This window comes from Phalaenopsis equestris, unplaced genomic scaffold, assembly GCF_001263595.1.
Source record: "Phalaenopsis equestris unplaced genomic scaffold, ASM126359v1 Scaffold000078, whole genome shotgun sequence".
Classification (NCBI taxonomy): Eukaryota; Viridiplantae; Streptophyta; class Magnoliopsida; order Asparagales; family Orchidaceae; genus Phalaenopsis; species Phalaenopsis equestris.
The window spans coordinates 804,636-824,429 of NW_018164520.1; the positions used below are offsets into that span (position 1 = coordinate 804,636).

At 34.2% G+C, this 19,794-nt stretch overlaps 1 protein-coding gene across 1 annotated transcript; it reads right to left on the minus strand.

Moving 5' to 3' along the window:
* Window positions 1-2,706: 2,706 nt before the first annotated feature.
* Window positions 2,707-19,743, minus strand: LOC110019799 (protein PLASTID TRANSCRIPTIONALLY ACTIVE 14). The gene is given in 14 exon segments (XM_020717632.1): window positions 2,707-3,245; window positions 7,774-7,813; window positions 8,296-8,496; window positions 8,809-8,881; window positions 8,884-8,922; window positions 10,180-10,251; window positions 13,828-13,937; window positions 15,285-15,435; window positions 15,577-15,666; window positions 16,286-16,414; window positions 18,018-18,143; window positions 19,216-19,353; window positions 19,440-19,583; window positions 19,660-19,743. Coding segments are annotated over 14 exon segments (1,449 nt in total). The 5' UTR covers window positions 19,717-19,743; the 3' UTR covers window positions 2,707-3,166.
* Window positions 19,744-19,794: the final 51 nt, after the last annotated feature.

The window sequence follows — 19,794 nt, forward strand, 5'->3', positions numbered from 1 at the left end:
TATATATATATATATATATATGTATATATATAAGTTTATTATTTAAACATTAAACTTAGATGCATTTGATTCAAGCACTAGAGAAAAATTAGGGTCTTAATTCTAAAAATAATTTTGAGTAAGTTATTAATATTATTTTAATATTAACTTTGATTATAATAATTAAACTTAAGTTTAAAGTATTGAAACTATAATTAAAATAGTGCAATACAGAAATAATTTATAATTAAATTAAAACATAATTAAGTAAGCGACGATTGAATACTTTATATTTTATGGATGATAATTTGATAAAAGTAATACAAATTATAACAAACACGCCAGCTACCTAGAGACAAGTACTCATATTTTTAATCTATAGTAATAATTCGTTTTTTCTCAACTATTTTGCAGTTAATGCACTTGCATATGCTTTATTTTGATTGAGATTTTTTTTTATTATCGATCATATTGTTATGAATGTTTGTAGTTCTTTACTCTCATGCATTTGGTGCATGATTTATATAATATGCTGGATTGCATGCTATGAATACAAGAATGATATTTTTATGTTGATTGCTTGTATGTGCCTGACTGATTATGATGGAGTCACCACTTAATGTTACTAATGAAAGATTAGGTGCATGATTTATATAGTATGCTGGATTGCATGCGATGAATACAAGAATAATATTTTTATGTTGACTGTTTGTATGTGCCTGACTGATTATAATGGAGTCACCACTTAATGTTACTAATGAAAGATTACTAAGATACTCGTGCACGTATATGAAAAATGATATCAATATTGATGTGTCTTAATACAATTGTTAGATGATGCTTATATGATGATTGTACATATATATAATGATATTGATATAATTAAATTCTTTAAATAACATCAAGTTTTTATTGATTTAAATAAAAGTTAGATTGACATACATTTTACTTCATTTTCTCTTTTATTATATTGGTTTATAATTATGAGTATTCACCGACATTGTTTAAATTACTGTTGTTTTGAATTAATTTTTCAGGTTTAATTAGGTAATTTAAAAGATGAGTGATAAAAGAGAGAACATATATAGAAGACAATTTCATTTATTAATAACAAAGTAATTTTAAATATATTAATTTAATTTATTTTGATAAGTGACACTTTCATCTTTTAAATTGTATATAAATATAGGAAATTTATTAGTCATCATCCGACTTTCTCTTCTCACCTTGATTAATTCCAAGTCGTAGGCTGGGTCCTGATAACAATTGTTTCTTCAAACTGCTGCAGCTGCCAAATATAACCTAAGAAGCCTAACAAACTTGTGATTAAGAGAAGTTTGTTTGTTTGTTTTTTATATATAAAATTTATATTTTGGGCCAAAGTTAAAAAAAAAAAAAAACAACCAAATAACAAAGTTAAAAAAAAAAAACAACCAAATATAATAAAGTGTTATATACTAGAGAAACATATAAAGATTGGTTTATGAGGTGCCAAAGAAGTTTCAACACCAATTCAATTGCAAGATGATAGAAAGACATTAGATGAATTGATGAATCTTGTATTGCATAGTCAGTGTCGGGTTGTACTATTGTAGTATGCATAAAGAGAAGATACATACTGTAATTGTACAAATTGTTAATTGGCTTGCAATATATATGCTTCGGAGATCCCTTGCACTTGTTTAATTTAAGTTTGATGACATTACACATTGTTAATCCGTGTAAGCTTGTAGATCTCGAATTAAAGACAAATCATCACACAAAGTATGGGCTTTAGTGGCATTTACGTGCATACCACCCAATTCCTATGTATTTACATATCTAACACCTAAACTTTACATTTGCATTTATACAACCTAAATCTTTCATATCACTACCTCCTGGTTAAGAAAAAAAAAAATGAAATGAGATTAGGCTTAAATGAACATCAATTAATTAGGAAAATCATGTTTACAATATATAATTTGTCCATAGGGACAATCAAGGTAAAAATTTGAAAATGATGTTAAAAAATTAAGTGGAATTTTTATTTAAATTAACTAAGAAATTAGTCACCTCTAAGACACTTAGAAGTTCTACACATTAATTTATTTGAAGGGATTAATGCAATCAATCTTGGTGAGGGGCAATAATTTCATTGTGGTTGACGAACCGATAAATTTTATATTGGGTGAATGAGATGGTGACCGGGCAGTTGGATATCTCCTCATACACTAAAAGATCGCATTCGCACAACTCACCGGCCAAAATAAATAAATAAATAATTGATTTTTTTTAGTTTAGCTTAATATATGATAATTCATAATGATTATCTTTCATCTAGTATGAATTATGAATTTAAACTTAGTTGAAGCCGAAAAGAAATTTAATAATCATCATAAAACTTCAGGTGGCGATGGTGCCGTCAGTGTAATGCCACAACTTAGTTTTTTAGGTTTGGCAAAATTGTGTTTTATATGCTCCCTCAAAAAATTGCAGCTTAAACCGTATTTTCCCATTAGACTTGGCTATCTGCTGTTAATGCTAGAAAACTGAGGTTATTTTTTTTTTTTTTTGTAATAGCCACCACAATTTTTTGAACTTCTCATTCGGGAGTTTCACAACTGCTCCTTCAAACAGCTACAACTGCCCCCAATAGATCCTTGGTTGAACCCAAATCACAAATATTGTGTCCACTCAATCTTGCCTTGTTCAATGCAAATTAAATAAATAAATAACAATAATAATTGTTATTGGCATTATTATAGAAAAAAGATGAATAAAGTTATGGGGCAATTGCATACAAACCACCCGAAACATGCTATGTACAAATCAACCGCCCTCTTTCATCCTTTTTCAAGTTCTCACTCAAATATCAAAGTTCATGATAAAAACCCAACTCATATTTTTCATTTTTATCAAATTCTTAATGATTAGATCGTGGTATGCATAAACAGTAGTTCAAAAAAATCTCCAGCGTGATTAATTTGTAAATATCAATGTTTTGGGCAGTCTGTACGTAATCATCCCAAAATATATTTATGAAAATCTTTACTGTTGAAAGACCAGCACGTAATAAGGGGGAATTTACCATGATCTGAATCTAAAACATGCAGATTACATAAATGAATAGAATCATTAACATTCAAAAAATATGAGGTAGCTAACATCTCTAATCAGACCTCAATATGCTAATTATTGTTGCTGGTCAAAACAATATCCTATCCTGATATATTTCCAGTGCCTGAATGACCTTTTCTATAAACAATTTGTGATGCAATCTGTACCTGCATTCAGCTAAACTTCTTAGACATTCAGTCATATAACAGAAAAACAAGCTTCAGGAAGTTCTTGGACATTCAGCTAAACTTCTTAGACATTCAGTCATATAACAGACAAACAAGCTTCAGGAAGTTCTTGAGAGATTATATATTTATGAAAAAAGGAAATTTACCCAAGTACCTACCACACAATTCTTATGCATTTATGAATGTAACACCTATAATTTGATATTTACATTTATAACACTTTGATGTCATGAACCTATGCATGACCTATGCATGAAAGATGCATGAAAAGCCGTGTTGTGGTAATTTTGATAATATTAAAATTAGACTGTTATGTATGTGAATATGAAAGTTGAGGTGTTGGATATGTAACAATGCCCTGAAGAAGAAAAGTGAGATTTCTCAACTCACATATCAGATTATGATGTATTTATGCTCAGTGAATTAAAGAGAAAAATCTTAATAATCTCATAAAAATAAGATTTGAATTTATACATGCCAATGCATCAAACTTGTTGAGAAAATTAGGGAGAAGAAAAAAGTAATCGACACAAATCCAAAAGAACACAGAGATTTAACGAGGTTCGGCAAAGATGCCTACGTCCTCGGGAGCAGAGCGGCGATTCTTTTCACTATTCAGAAAAAGGTTTACAGAAATCAGAGATTCAACTCTGTCAAAGACCTAAAATTACAAACAGGTATATTTATAATTCTAGAATAAACCCTACAGTGCAATATGTAATTACCAAATTACCCATGTACCGTATAGCGGGGCGTTGACCCAGCACCCCCAACCCACATAACGTAACTTCCCGATTTAGACAGATTCTTCCGCTCCGCTCCGCTCCGCTCCGCTCCGCTCCGCTCCGCTTCGTTCCAACGTCTGTCCCTATATGGTATATGAGTCATACCATAACAAATCTCCACCTTGGCGAATATCCAACCCCTTAGGAGAAAAGATAACTGGGAGTTACACCTGCACCAATGTGGGTTGCGCCACCATGCTTCTGCTGCGCCCACGCTGATCTCAACCCACTAAATTCTAAGAGACACATCTCTTCAATTCCAAGAGACATCTCTTCATTCCAAAAGACTCCAAAGACTCCAAATTCTGGTATCAAATTCTGGTATTATGAGTCATACCTAACAATTATCCACCTTGGCGAATATCCAGTTCTTTAGGAGTAAATCCCCACCTTGCGAATATCAAAACTCTTAGGAGAAAAATCTCCACCTTGCGAATATCCAACCCCTTAGGAGAATATATGATGAAGTTTCTTATGCACAAATGTGGGTTGAAGCACTTTTCCTATTCGCGCCAGCACCTCGGCTAAACTGTTGTCCCGTGAGCAAAACCCTTCGCGAAATACCTCCGTGAAACCATTGTTCGCGAATAATCGCGCCTGCTCGCTCGCCAGCACCCTACCGAACTCCACGTGTCGCAACTCCTGCGACGAACTGGCAAACTTCGCTGGTTGAACACCACCAACCTCCTTTGTTCGCAAACGCTCTTGTTCGCGGTAACTGCACACAAACTCCTGTTCGCTAACTCCACCTCGCCTAATGCCGCGAAAGTTCATGAATTGTCGTGCCTCGAAGTTGCGACGCCGCCTCTACCGCGAACTCCTCGAAGCATAACTCGCCGAACTGCCGCAACCCTTTATCCGAACTGCTTCGCACCTGTTCGTTCCCGTGAGCCCGTCCGCCTTGCGAACAATTTTGATCCTGCAACAAAAACTTTTCTGCAAAAAATTCCTCTGCAAAAAACCTTGCTTAGACCACTTTTTTTTTTTTTTGAAAAAAATGAAAGAAAAAAAAATTGATTTTTTTTTTTTGAAATAAGGAAAATATTTATCCTTAATTAAAGAATTTTACTTAATTAAATTTCTTTAATTAAGTTTTCCTTAATTAAATGATTTTAACAAACATAATTTTTTAAATAAATTTCTTTCCAATTACTCCCCTCAGCAGCCGAAGGGATTCCTTTCTCAGCGGAGCCAAAAATGGGAAGCCGAAGGGATTCCTTTCCTTCTTTATGTCTCCGCCCGCTCCTTTCCTTGTCTGCCAGATCTCGCGCGGGAGCCTTCCTTTCCAGTCTGCGCGCGAAGCCTTCCGCCTCTGCTGCCTCCTCCTGCCCGATCGCAGCTTGTCGCCGAGCCGCCGAAGTCGAAATTTCCGCGATCCTCTCGCCTTTCGCTCCGCTTGCTCCCGCGATTCCTTCTCCCGAGCCGCTCGATCGCCCGAACAGCCTTCCACGAACTCCTGCAAAACGCCCGAACTTCGTTTTCCTGCACCCGATCCAGAGCCCTTCGCACGAAACCTCTGCGGCCGAGTTGTCCTTCGTACGAAGATCTAGAACCTGCGCCTGCGTCGTGCAAGATATGCCGCCCAAACTTCTTCTTGCGCCGATGAAAATTTTCTTCCTTGCCCTCGAACTTTGTCTCTGATACCACTTGTTGAGAAAATTAGGACGAAGAAAAGAAAATTCTAGAGAAATATCTCGTCTCCAAAAAAGGAGGCTTTCTTCAGCAAAGGCAAAATGGAAATTCCTTATCCGCTGCACCATAAAATTTGAAGAATCTTCCAAATTTACTTCTCCGCAGCCTCCAACAAAGAAGATCATAATTAAGTTTCCTTAATTTAATATTCTTCTTAATCAAACATTTCCTTTCCTGCATTCAAGCAAAATCAATCCAGGAGAAAATTCTAGAGAAATATCTCGTCTCCAAAAAAGGAGGCTTTCTTCAGCAAAGGCAAAATGGAAATTCCTTATCCGCTGCACCACAAAATTTGAAGAATCTTCCAAATTTACTTCTCCGCAGCCTCCAGCAAAGATCTATCCAGGAGAAAATTCTAGAGAAATATCTCGTCTCCAAAAAAGGAGGCTTTCTTCAGCAAAGGCAAAATGGAAATTCATTATCCGCTGCACCACAAAATTTGAAGAATCTTCCAAATTTACTTCTCCGCAGCCTCCAGCAAAGAAGATCTTAATTAAGTTTCCTTAATTTAATATTCTCCTTAATCAAATATTTCCTTTCTTGCGTTCAAGCAAAATCAATCCAGGAGAAAATTCTAGAGAAATATCTCGTCTCCAAAAAAGGAGGCTTTCTTCAGCAAAGGCAAAATGGAAATTCCTTATCCGCTGCACCACAAAATTTGAAGAATCTTCCAAATTTACTTCTCCGCAGCCTCCAGCAAAGAAGATCTTAATTAAGTTTCCTTAATTTAATATTCTCCTTAATCAAATATTTCCTTTCTTGCGTTCAAGCAAAATCAATCCAGGAGAAAATTCTAGAGAAATATCTCGTCTCCAAAAAAGGAGGCTTTCTTCAGCAAAGGCAACAAAATGAAAATTCCTTATTTTAAGCCTCCAAAGAAGGAATACTTTCCTTAATTAAGGCCTCCAAGAAAAGAATATTTCCGCACAAAGATTCCCTACTCTTCCTTCCTTGAAATCGGAACCCAGCAACACAACTTCCTTCTCCGCTTTTCTCCTCCACGCAACCCTTCTCCAAGATCGCGAACAAGCAGGATCCTCCAAGTGGCACGCGAATCGCGAACAAAACTTGGCGTTCCGTCTCCTGGTCCGCCTTCCTCACGCGAACCGCACCGCCTCTGTGTCGCGATCCCTCTGTTCGCGAACCCACGCGATCCGCCCGTTCGCAGACCGGAAAGGAGGCGAGCAATCTTCCGCGCCTCCGATCTTCTCGCAAGCAGCAATTCGCCGAACACCTGGAATTCATGAAATACAGCCACCAAATTTTCTTCATATCTTCTTTCTTCCCGCGCCGCCGAAAATTTTCTTCCCCTCGAACCTGTCTCTGATACCACTTGTTGAGAAAATTAGGACGAAAAAAAAAATAATCGACACAAATCCAAAAGAACACAGAGATTTAACGAGATTCGACAAAGATGCCTACGTCCTCGGGAGCAGAGCGGCGATTCCTTTCGCTATTCAAAAAAGGGTTTACAGAAATCAGGGATTCAACTCTCTCAAAGACCTAGAATTACAAACAGGTCTATTTATAATCTTAGAATAAACCTCACAGTACAATATGTAATTACCAAATTACCCATGTACCGTATAGCGGGGCGTTGACCCAGCACCACCAACCCACATAACGTAACTTCCCGATTTAGACAGATTCTTCTGCTTCGCTCCGCTCTGCTTCGTTCCAACTTCTCTCTATATGGTATATGAGCCATACCATAACAGAACTTTTTTTTTTTTTTTGATGTAATGAGTTGGGCAGAATAACATTACTATATTTTTAAGGAAGATTTATATACATAACACCTAAATTATGATATTTATATTTATAACACTTTAGTGTCATAAATCTATGCACACCACATTCAAAAGGTTAGTAATAGTGGTATTTTTGAGGTGATGATAAAGATTTGAGGGTTATGCATATAAATATGGAATTTTAAATGATAAAAATGTAAATAAATAAGAATTGCATATTATTTATGAAAATGCCCCCATTTTTAAATATGCAGGGTTGATAAATTAGCATTTACTCACCTGATAGCAGCCTCTCTGGTCCTTGTCAGTGTATTACACTCTAGGGAAGAGAGAGAAAAAAAACAAGATGGATCATAATAAATATGGTTTCTCTCGTAAGAAAAAGCATATTCAGAAAATTAAGCATTTATAGTCGAAAGGATTCATTAAATTTAAAAGCTTACATTAATTTTCAATTAAAGCCAGATAAATATTCAAATGACAAAGCTAAGAAAAAATTATTATTTTCTAAAACATATTTTTATCTGCAAAAATAAAATGAGGCTTTAAGGATCATATAGATTGAGATATATTAAAACAATTACATGCAAACCACCAAAATCCTATGTGCATAGACATCTAACACCAAAATTTTTTTACATTTATACCATCCAAATCTTTCAAATCAACAAAAAAATTATACCATTTTAATCAAGGATAGGTAAGGTGACATGCATGCAAAGATTAAAGTTTGGGTGTTAGATATGTAAATACATAAGAATTGAGTGGTAGTTATTTAATTTTCCTAGATTATATAGATACCTAGAATTTGTTGGTCTTCTTGAGAGGTGGTAGGCAACTGTGCTAACATTCGACGGCATTCTTCTTGCAGTTCCTTAGCAGCTCTTCTTTCAGCACTGGGGATTGGTGGCATATCTCCATCTGACCAACTCGGCAGAGTTCGAGCTGCTGCTATTACTGCTCCATCCACAAGGTCATCATCTTCACCTCCGGACAGAAGGCCTGAAGAAATCATTAGTGTAAGAGGGTTCTAATTAAGAAGTTAAGGTTTGCTAGGCAATATTTAAAGGTTTATTTGGGGCGATTGCAGTTTTTATAAAAAAAATTATAGAATTATAGTGAGAAAAACTAATTATTTTAAAAATTAGTATAGAAAGTAGGATATAAACTTTCTTCTAGTCATCACATTGTAAGAGAATTAAATGTAAAAAGCTCATTTTCACTATAAAAATTTTTTAGAAAACAGGAGAAATTTGTAGTGAAAAAGAAACATGACAGATGTTTGAAAAAGTAATATTGTGAAAAGAGACTCACTGTTGTGATAAAATTCTTCGGGTAGGCCAGAGATGTTGAATACTGATAAGAAGGAATGCCGGTGAAGCTGGGCGGTGCCGCGTTGCCGGAGAAATTTATAACATCACAAGGATTCTGCGGTGCAATGATGAAAATTTGATGTAATTGTGACAACATGAGTAGAACGAATTACATGACTGGATGATAATTCCATGAATAAGTATTTTATATATAAACACTTATATGCATACAAAAAACATTCATTTATTTATCTCATTTTATTTTAAAAAAATATTTCATTAAGTAAAATGTTTGTTTATTTTATTTTTATAAAATAAACCTTTCTTTTTTTTTTTTTTTGGGTATGTACATGCACACCACCCAATTCCCATGTATTTAGGTACCTAACACTTAAACTCCACTGTTTTACATTTTATATCACCCAAATATTTTATATCATATAAAAAATATCATTATTTTAACTTTTAAAAAGTGAAATATACCTGCGCATGCATAGGTAACGTGGCATAAATGTAAAAATTAAAGTTTAGATGTTAGATATGTAAACACATAGGATATAAGTATGTATGTAAAGCTTCCTTTTTTATTTAAAATTCTAGAACAAAATCAAAGTCTGTTAAATTTCTTAATACTGTATTTTACTAAGCAACCAAGCAATACTCTTTTATCACAGCTTGTTTAGAAAACAGTAAGGTATTGGAAAGCCTCTGAGTGTTGCAAGTTAAAATTAAGATGCGTCCTAAAACTTTGGATACAAATAAGGCATTGGAAAGCCTCGAGTGTTGCATGCTAAAATCATAACTTATCCTAAGAAAACTAGAATTAATGTTTAGATGCAAAAAAAAAGGAGTCACTACATAATAAATAAATAAAGAAAAATGCATCAAAAGTCCCAAAATTCTTTGTAGGGTATCATTTTAATCCGAGAGTGGAGACTAAATTGGCATTCTTATAGGCTCTGGGACTAAAATGGCATTCTGTTAATAGTCAAGGAATTATTTTGACACTTCACTAAACAAATAAATAAAACATGTGAGATAACATAATGCGAATGAAATAATATTGAAAATAGGTTCATTAGGTCGCCAAACATAGCATGATTAGGAATCATCTGAAACGGTTTTGCCAAACAGAAATCAACATAAGAATCTACGATAAACGAATATTGTTAATGTTCTTCAAGCAAACAATTAGTGGTTAGAAAAATGCAGATTCTGCTAATAAAGATGAAACTCGAGAACAAGGGAAACGTGAAAAGATGTCGCAAATGACAAAGAAGTATAACATATTGATCTCATTTATTGATGTTGGAAAGAAATGCCGTAACAAGAAAAAAAAATATAAATAAAATAAAAAAAGGTGCAGATATACCGTAGGAGAAGAAAAGCCATATCTTTCCATGAACATATCGTTCTGCTCTCCAAGCAAGTAATTGATAGTCATCTGCAAATTTTAAAAGTGGAGCGTTACATGCAATAGAAAAACAAAAACTGTAATACTCAAAAGCATACAAAAGAACACCCTGAATTTGCACCTATCATGAAAATGATTCAAAATAGTTCTATAAATTTTATATTTATTTCTGATCAGTATATCTAAATACACACGCACACATACACTTTACTATTTGAATTATTTAGGCTTAATTCATCATAATGTTAAAGTTCGCGAACTAATACTACTTATTACATAACAATCTTACTATTCATCCTATACCTTGTTTAACTTAACAGAACATGCAGCGGCTGATTGAAGAATTAGACGGCAGTGATGGTTTTAGTATTGAATTCTATAATACTTATATTAGTTGTTTATAATAACACCAAAAATGTAAAGAGCTAAAACACTATATTTTTCATTTCCCTTTCCATCCCGTAACTCACCTGCTAACTAAGAGAACAGGGCATGAGCTGGCCTTTTGGGAAGAAGAAAGTTTGGTCTGATACGGTAATTTGGATTTTTGTGATTTTCTGGCATATAGATCAAGCTTCAAGGTTGGCCAACATTAGGTAATTAATGAGAAGAAATTATTTTGACATAGAAGAGCATTTTGATGTTATTTTTTATTTGAAATTTGAAATGGTAAGTTAAGAAAATTTATATAATATGTAAATTTTATGTTTCTTAGATTGTATACATGAGCTTGAGGTTTAGAGTGGCCGGTCAAAAAAACTACCCAGTTTTTAGTTTAGAGTTCTTATTAGAGATTTAATCTTCAGTTGAGGAAGCAAATACTTTAGTTTTATGCATACGAATTCTTATAAATAGTTTAGAATTTTATGTAATTATGTACCGTTTAGTTCCTTGTATTACAAAAGTACATGTTTTATGCCCTATCATTTATGATTAAATGATTGCACATGGAGTCTACAGAATTATCAAATTAGTTCCTAGATTCTTTAAATTTGAGCCTATTTTAGCCCATTGTAAGAAAGAGTAGGACTAAATATGTATTTTTATAAACTGTAGGATAAAGAGTCAGCAGACTATTTTGACATTTCTCAATTCTAAACTGTGAAAACTGTGCAAGGTTCGTGTTTTAAGAATTGGTATTCTATGATGTAAAATGCAACGAGCTTAAGAAAAATCATGTAATGTTAGATAGTTTATCAATATTTATGTTATGGAGCAAAAGGTAAACGTGATGGGAGGAAAAAAGAATTCTCAATGTCTAAATAATAATTTGAAGTGAGTTAAATAGTAATAATGTTGGATTTTATCAGTACTCTATTAAACCTGTAACAATAGCCGATGAGTTGGCTGATGTCTTTAGGATGATGATATGATAGTGTAAGACTAATTCAATTGATTACCTTATGATGACAAACGATAAAAGTTTTAAACATGTTTATATCCCTTAAAGTAAATGAAATGGTAGTGTCCATAAATTAACTCGGGTTTACCCTAAACTAAAGCTCAATAACCAACCAAATATATTGATAATTTTGCTCATATACACTCAAAATGGGTAAACTAATCCATCTTTGTAACACGACTCAATTTTCTCAAGAATAAACCGATAATTCATCTTAGAAATTATTCTTGACATCAAAGATCATAAATCTTAGTTCAAGTAAAGGACACATGATCACTCTATAATTTAGGTTTACAGTTTAGGTTAACACCTCAAAACACTCACTAAACAAACCAATTCATGTGACAGTTCTAGAATCACATAAGCATTCAATGAAAAAAAGACATTTTGTAGCTAGTCAAATCGTGTCACTCTTTATAAAGAGTTTGATTAATTGTTCATAGGAATGGCCAATTATCATTCAAGCACAATAACGTAACCCAACAGTGTAACTCTTGTAATTTTTCTAAATCCCGAAACGCGGCCCGCCGGTCGACCGTGGGGTTCGACCCACTGTCTGTGTTTAGTTTAAAATGGGTACCGTGGTTTTGGATAAATGAGCAAAACATGCAATCCAAACAATACCGCGACATTTTCAAAAACGCCCCCGCACTTATAAGTTGCCCCAAACTGGTCCTAAGTTGTTCAAGATCGAATTCTTGTAATCATATCAAATGATAATAATAACTTTATAATAATAATTATTTATTTTATAGTGCATTTGATGCCTAATTCACTTTTAGAAAATGAGTTCTTATCTTGTGTGTTCTGATTAGCTCTACGTGTATCTCTCTCGCCATGCTTTCCCCTCTCGGATTAATTATAGCTTCAAGCATAACAACAATAAATTTTCTCATAATTCTGGGCAGTAAAACCTATGCCCATTTACTTACAAAAAAATAATTAATCATTTTTCTCAAACATACACAGTAATAAATTGCCTGTCTATTCCTAAAATTGTTTTTTATAGCTACAATCCAATCTGACTTGAAAAGATAAAATATTAATCATACTTATAGTACCCCTCAAAATAATTATATTAATATATATCACCCTAACCTACAATGCTTTATGGCAGAGAATGCTGGCCTATTAAAGAGAAGCATAAAGCTAAGTGTTACTGAGATGAAAATGCTTTGGCGGATGAGTGACTTGACACTTAAAGACAAAATGTGAAACGACTGTACCTGTGAAAGGGTTGGTATAGCTCCAGTGTCAGATAAGATTAAAGAGAGTCTTCTTAGATGGTTTGGACACATCAAAACGTTGATCATTTGATGATCCAGTTAGGAGTGTAGATGTTTTAGATTCGACTTATGTTAAGAAAGGTAGAGGTAGACCTAAAAAGACTAGGACATTTTGTATAAAAAAATGATCTTAATTTATTAGAATTAAATAAAAAAATACGAAACTCAATAGGACACAATAGAGAAAAATGATTCATGTAGCTGAACCCACTTAGTGGGTTAAAGGCTTGTTGATGTTGTTGTTGTTGCTGTGCCCTAACCCTACTTAACTCAATAAACTTATCTTTCAACTCCCTATCCAAAATTACCTAAACCTCCATTTTATTATAAACATTTTTAGCATTCAATAACTAATAATCTTCCCCAAATATCCTCAGAGCTTTGCAAACAAGAAATATTTATTCCTCCAGTCTTTCTTTATCAACTTTGCTTTTCAAAATCCTCAAATTTGACATAGCAAATCCAATAATTTTAGGCCTAATCAATAATTCCTCACTTTTATAGTGCAATTTTCTTATAAAAGAGTTAAGTATTGGCAATTCACTTGTGGGAAACATCATAGTTAATCCTTGCTTATTTTTCATCAAAATTTATTAAATGGTGCCATGTCACTTGCAAGAAACTACTCAATCAACCCTTGCCCACTCATCATCACAACCGGGTTAGGCTACGTATAGTCACTTAGAATAACATCATGGTAAACACGTAGCTTACTTCTCACCACAAAAGGCAGAGTTTAAAGTAAGAACAAGAAGTTGAGTCATAACAAATCTTGTGATGAAAGCAATGATAAACTTTCCCATTCTGACTGAATATATTGCCTGATGAAATCCCTTTAACTACATATAGAACATGTTACGAGGCTAACCCGAAAAATAAAAATTAAATAATAAATAAAAATAAATAAATAAAGGGTACCTCATCTCCTTTCCTGATGCGCTGCCCTGCATTTATCATTACTTCAAGCATACGATCCTTAAAACGCCAATGAAAGAAACAGTTTGGCTGAAACGAGTGATTCAACATATCTACAATAAAAAATAGAGCAAAAAGTTCAAATAACAAAAAACACGCAAAAAGAAGGATTTAGATTCAAGCAAACCAAAATTTTTAAGTTAAAAATCTGCAATGATCCTACGAACTTATAAAAATAAAGGGCATACATATCACTCAATTCCTATATATTTACATATCTAACACAAAAACTTTACTTTTTTACATCAATGCCACACAAATCTTTCATATCACAACAAAAAATACCATCATTTTAACTTTTAAAAAGTGAAATACACCTTTTTATGCATAGGTAAGGTGGCATGTATGTAAAAATTGAAGTTTCGGTGTTAAATATGTAAACGGTGTTAAATATGTAAATAAAATACATAGGAATTCAATGGTAAAGTAAATTGTCCTAAAAACAATTGTGAAAATGATACATTACCTTCTAAGAAATAACATCCTCACCATCATCATTATCCTAATCCTAACACTAATAAACAGCAGTGCCAATGATCAAGTAAAATAAAGTGTTCAACCCAAGTTTATAGAAACTAGAAAGAACTCGGCAGTCAAATGTGAACAGAGAAACTTGCGTATAAACACCTGAGTCCAAAGCAAAACAAAACCTGAAGAAATGAAAATTTTCTGCAAAATGGGCTAATGAGATGCAAACTCTTAAAGAAAATGCAGATCTAGCAGGAATACTGACAAAGGTACATTTTTGAAATAATTGGCATATTCATGCAGAAGTAAAGGTGCAATAGGAAAGTACATGATACTTAATTTTCTGCAAAATGGTCTAATGAGACGCAAAGTCTTAGAGCAAAGCAGATCTAGCAGGAATATTGACAATGGTACATTTTTGAAATAATTGGCATCTTCATGCAGAAGTAAAGGTGCAATAGGAAAGAACATGATACAACAGTCAACGGGAGCAGTTTGCATGAAATATCTTGTGCGATAAATACCAGATTAAACAAAAAAGAAATTTACATACATACCACACAATTCTTATGCACTGACAAATCTAACAACTAAAATTTGATACTTAAATTTATAACACTTCAGTATTAAAACCTATGCATGAAAAGGTATATTTCACATTTAAAAAGTTAGTGATAGTGGTATTTTAAATGTGATATCAAAGATTTGAGTGTTATGCATGTATGTATGAAAGTTTAGGTGGTAAAAATGAAACTAAATAAGAATGTGGTATGTATGTAAATGTCCCTAAGAAAAAACAAGTATGTAACAGACTATTTTTTAACTGAAAACTAATGTTACAAAGGGAACCACACAGAAATTAATGAATAAATAGCCATCAATTAATTTACATAGCAAACAGTGGAAGTGCAAATAAATTGGGAAGAACTTACCAGCATAAGGAACGAGCATGTTTGTACTCTGCACAAGTGCACCAATTCTTATTTTCATGGAAATAGAGCGTGACTGAGCAATACTTAATGCCCAAAGAAATCTTTCAGGGTCTCTGGATAGGCGCTTTATCTTTAATGGAGCAGCATAATGCTAGCGGAGATGCAAGAAGAAACTGACAGGTTTAATAAGCAATTAAGAAATATACTACTAAGAAAAACATAAATGTGTGTATGTGTATGTATATATATGAATGTATACATACTACTCAACCTTCTTCAAATGGCATCATACCCAATTCTTTTCCCAAAAGTCTATCGCCCGTTTATGCTGTTGTTCCATTTTGGAAGCGAGTACCGGATCCTGTAGCTCCAGAAGATCTTCCTAGACAATACAAAGTTTTGATTATGCATTGAATTCTATTTGAAATGATAGATTGGGAATGTCATAAACAAAGGCCAAAACAACCCCTAAATAAGATTATTTGCTCACCTGGGAAAAAAAAATCTACCTCCAACAAAAATAATTATTATAAAAATGGATGATACTTACACGTAGCTAATGTTATACTGGAGAGCATTTTCTGTAATGAAATTATCAAGCGTCAATTATGGAGTAAAATTTATGAGTTGCTCAATGATTACTTAATACCTTAAACTGAGAAATAAATGTTTGACTTAATTTCTAATAAAAATTACTATGGAATATTATCAAAATATGCAAAATTTGTTCAGCATTTTGTATTCATAGATCATAATAAAATACAAGTCATTGTTTTGAATTACGCATTATCTTTTTTTAATATAATTTTATTTATATAATAAATTTGCCCACCCTTAAAATAAAAGTTGGTTTCATCCCTGGTCATAAAGAGTAAAATATGTTAGGAAATGCAACGTTGACTCAGGAAAAGGAGTTATGAGACTAAATATCATTAGTCAATTAAATTCTATTAGAAATGATTTCATGTCTATCAAGCATTCATGTTGTGCTGAAAACAAACCTTCTCAGCTAGAAGCAAACTAGTGCATTCATCTGCACTAGGTAAAAAGTCGCCATAAAGCTGCCAAAAGTTTCCTTCCACATCAAAAGCAAACAACAGTAGACAGGCTAGCCTCAGATCCCAGTCTGTCTGAAGTGTAAAAAAATAAAATATAAAAAAAAATAACAGGAGAAATATAAATATTTGCCATTCATTTTAAAAGGAAGCTGACTTTAGAAAGAAGCCATGCAAAAACAACATAAATTGAAGGAAATAGCAGAGTTTTGGACGAGGGTGTGAGAAGGGCGCGGGAGTGCTCACCCAAGTTTTAGTGTCTGTACCGACCGGTCCGGCAAGGTGAGAGCCAATTGGCTCCTCCTCTTAGGTATAGCGCGTCCTTTCAGTGGGTCCATTCCTAACTATCTAGGCATATGTACTTGCTCCGTGAGCTTAGAGTTTTCAGTTTTTTTTATGCTCTATCAGAATAGCTGTCGACATCTCATGTGTTCCCTCCTAGGGCTATATCCAAGGACGAGTGATGCCCCAGTTTTATCTCACTTCAAGGTGGTGATTATACTCGACTTGTCCGTCTTCCGTTACCGTCACCTCTTCTCTTTGCTGCAAGGATCCCCGGACAGCTCTCATTGCTGTCTTCTGCAATCGCTCCCTTCTATCCCTGTCGCAACCACCTTCCCTGCCGCCTGCTGCTTTCCCCCACCTCTAGTCAACCCTCCTTCCACCTACAACTTCCAGCAGCCAACCATCCACATCCCTACCGCAGCCACGCTTGCTAACGGCTACCCTCCCACTGCACCCTATTCCACCACCTTCCAAGCTATCCCAGCCTCATTGCTGGCTGCTACTGTCCCATTGGAGGCAACCCGCCTCCAGCCATCCTTCAACTCCGAGTCAACCTCCCAACCTACTACCCCTCCTCCCCAGCCTACTCTCCACCATTCAGCCTTCCTGCTCAGCCGCCACCATCTCACTGCAACCCACTTTCCAAGCCACATAACCGACCGCCACCCTGTGGAATACAATCCTAATTAAGTTGGTTATTTCTCTTTTTCTATGTATTGATTGTAACCGCCTATTGACCTTTTCACCAATAATATTTGCTTCTTCATCGTTCTTTGGGTTAAATCCAATATCAGTATTACTTAAACTTGTGCTGAATCTAAATTTTTTATAGAAGTCTTTTGTTTTGGTCAGGATTATCAATGTAAACATATCAAAAGAACGAGGAAAAAGACGCAACAATCCAAACTAGCTTTCAGAAAGTTTAAAGGGGCATTTACTTACACACCACATAATTCTCATGTATTTACATATCTAACAATTAAACTTTCATACTTACATGCACACCACTCAAATCTTTAACATCACATCAAAAATACCACCATTACTACCTTTTTAAAAGTAAAATACACCTTTTCAAGCATATGTTTATGAAACCAAGGTGTTATAAGTGTAAATATCAAACAGTGGGAGTTTGGTATGTAAATACATGAGAATTGTGTGGTATGCATAAATTTCCCAAGTTTAAAATGCACTTGCTAATAGCACAAAGCAATAGATTTAAGTAATCTATGCCTGCATGGCGATAATGTATGAAATAAAGTCCAAGATTCAGGAAGTAGTGCGATAGTTGAGATATTATCAACAAAATATACACAGCAAGTTTGCTGGTGAAAAAACAAGGAAAAAAAGAATTATGATCTTTTAGAAAGAAGACTGGCAAAAGTTCCTTTACCCCTGGGTCTGTGGAGTTTATAATATCAAATATAGGATGACCAATAGGCACAATATCTGGATTAAACATCCATGGATGCTTTTGACTTATTGTCAGCATCAACTCTAGAGGAATTTCCATAATCATCTGCAAAAGAAATCAATCCATACATGAAACCATTAGAAAGATCAATGAAAAGAGTAGACTAAAATTCAGATATAGGATGACAGATTAGCATACAGGAATAATTTTTCATGTGATTTTTTATATGAATGACAGGGAAATCTACGGATGAACCAAACCAATAACAATGATTTAATGGGGAAATTTAATACGTTGCACACAATTCTTATGTATTTACATATCTCCCACCTAAACCTTCATATTTACAACATAGCACTTTGGTGCTTTAAGCCTATGCATGAAACTGTGAATTTCACTTTTAAAAAGTGGTAATAGTGATAATTTTTATGTTAAATTAAAGATTTTAGTGCTGCGTGTGTAAATATGAAAGTTTAGGAGTGAGATATGTAAATACATAAAAATTGTATGCTATTTATGTAAATGCCCGTAATTTAATATAAGAAACTTCAAGTCTATGGAAAAGAAGTTGGCTGAACAAAATTAAATTATTGAATGAAATACATAGAGAAAGATGCTTCATGACCAAATTAAGGTGTATAATTTGGAATTTTAAACTTCCTAGAATATGTTGATCGACTAATGATGCTATAAATGCGCATAATTTAGCTGCTGCCCGATGGTGTATTCAAGGCTCCATTTACTGTGTGTCAATTCAGAAAAGAGTAAAAAAATATTGAAAACAACCACTAATTAGTTTCCTAAGGCTATGTAGATGATGAATTGATTTGATGCTAATTTGATGATAAGCCCTGACTATATTCACCTTCCTTGATCTTTTGAATGCCTATGATTTTCATAAATATTTGAACTTCAACAAACAAAATAAATAATACTTGGTGAAATAATGCCAATTTTGATTTCATTGATGACTAATAATAGGATTATATATTCAAATCATCAGCACCAGACATACAATGAATTTGACGCCATTAAAGCTAGACCTCCAGTATACGTTTTCGAGGTCTAACAAACCCTTAAACATTAGCTTTTACCATCCAGAATCGGAGGCAGATAACATAATATTATACGCAATCATGGCAGATGAAATTAAAAAAAAACAAACTGTAAACCGCACTCTTGCTCTGCGCAGAGGCTCTACGTCTCGAGAAGCGTACACACCGAACCCATTCGGCCCTTCCATGAAATCGATCCCATATGCCCGAACACACCGCGCGTACCCTATCTTGTAGAAATCTGGATCCGCGGGTTCCAACTGACAAACAAAACATTGAAACAATATGAAATTCTCGGGAAAATGTAGGGAACAGGGTTTGGATCGATGAAATAAGACAAACTCACATCTGAAGGAATCGGCGATTCATCAGCCCGCGGAGGCTCAAACAGCTTGAACGGAGGCAGCAAGGTGGAAGCACTGACCGGGGGTATTTCCGTCCTGCTGATCTTAACTGGAGGAGAATAGCGAGTAGGGTTCTGAGTTCTTGGCTGCGAGAGGGGCATAGAATGAGTAGATAAACAAGTGTGAGGAGGAAGCTTGCATGCGCATAGGTATTGAATCTACCTTTGGGCTGGAGAAGATAAGAGAGGAGTGGAGAGGAAGCGCGAGGGAAGAAGCCATGGGACAGCAAAACGTTATCCGACTTCAGTTGAATTTTTTCTGTTTATATATATATATATTATATATATATATATATAT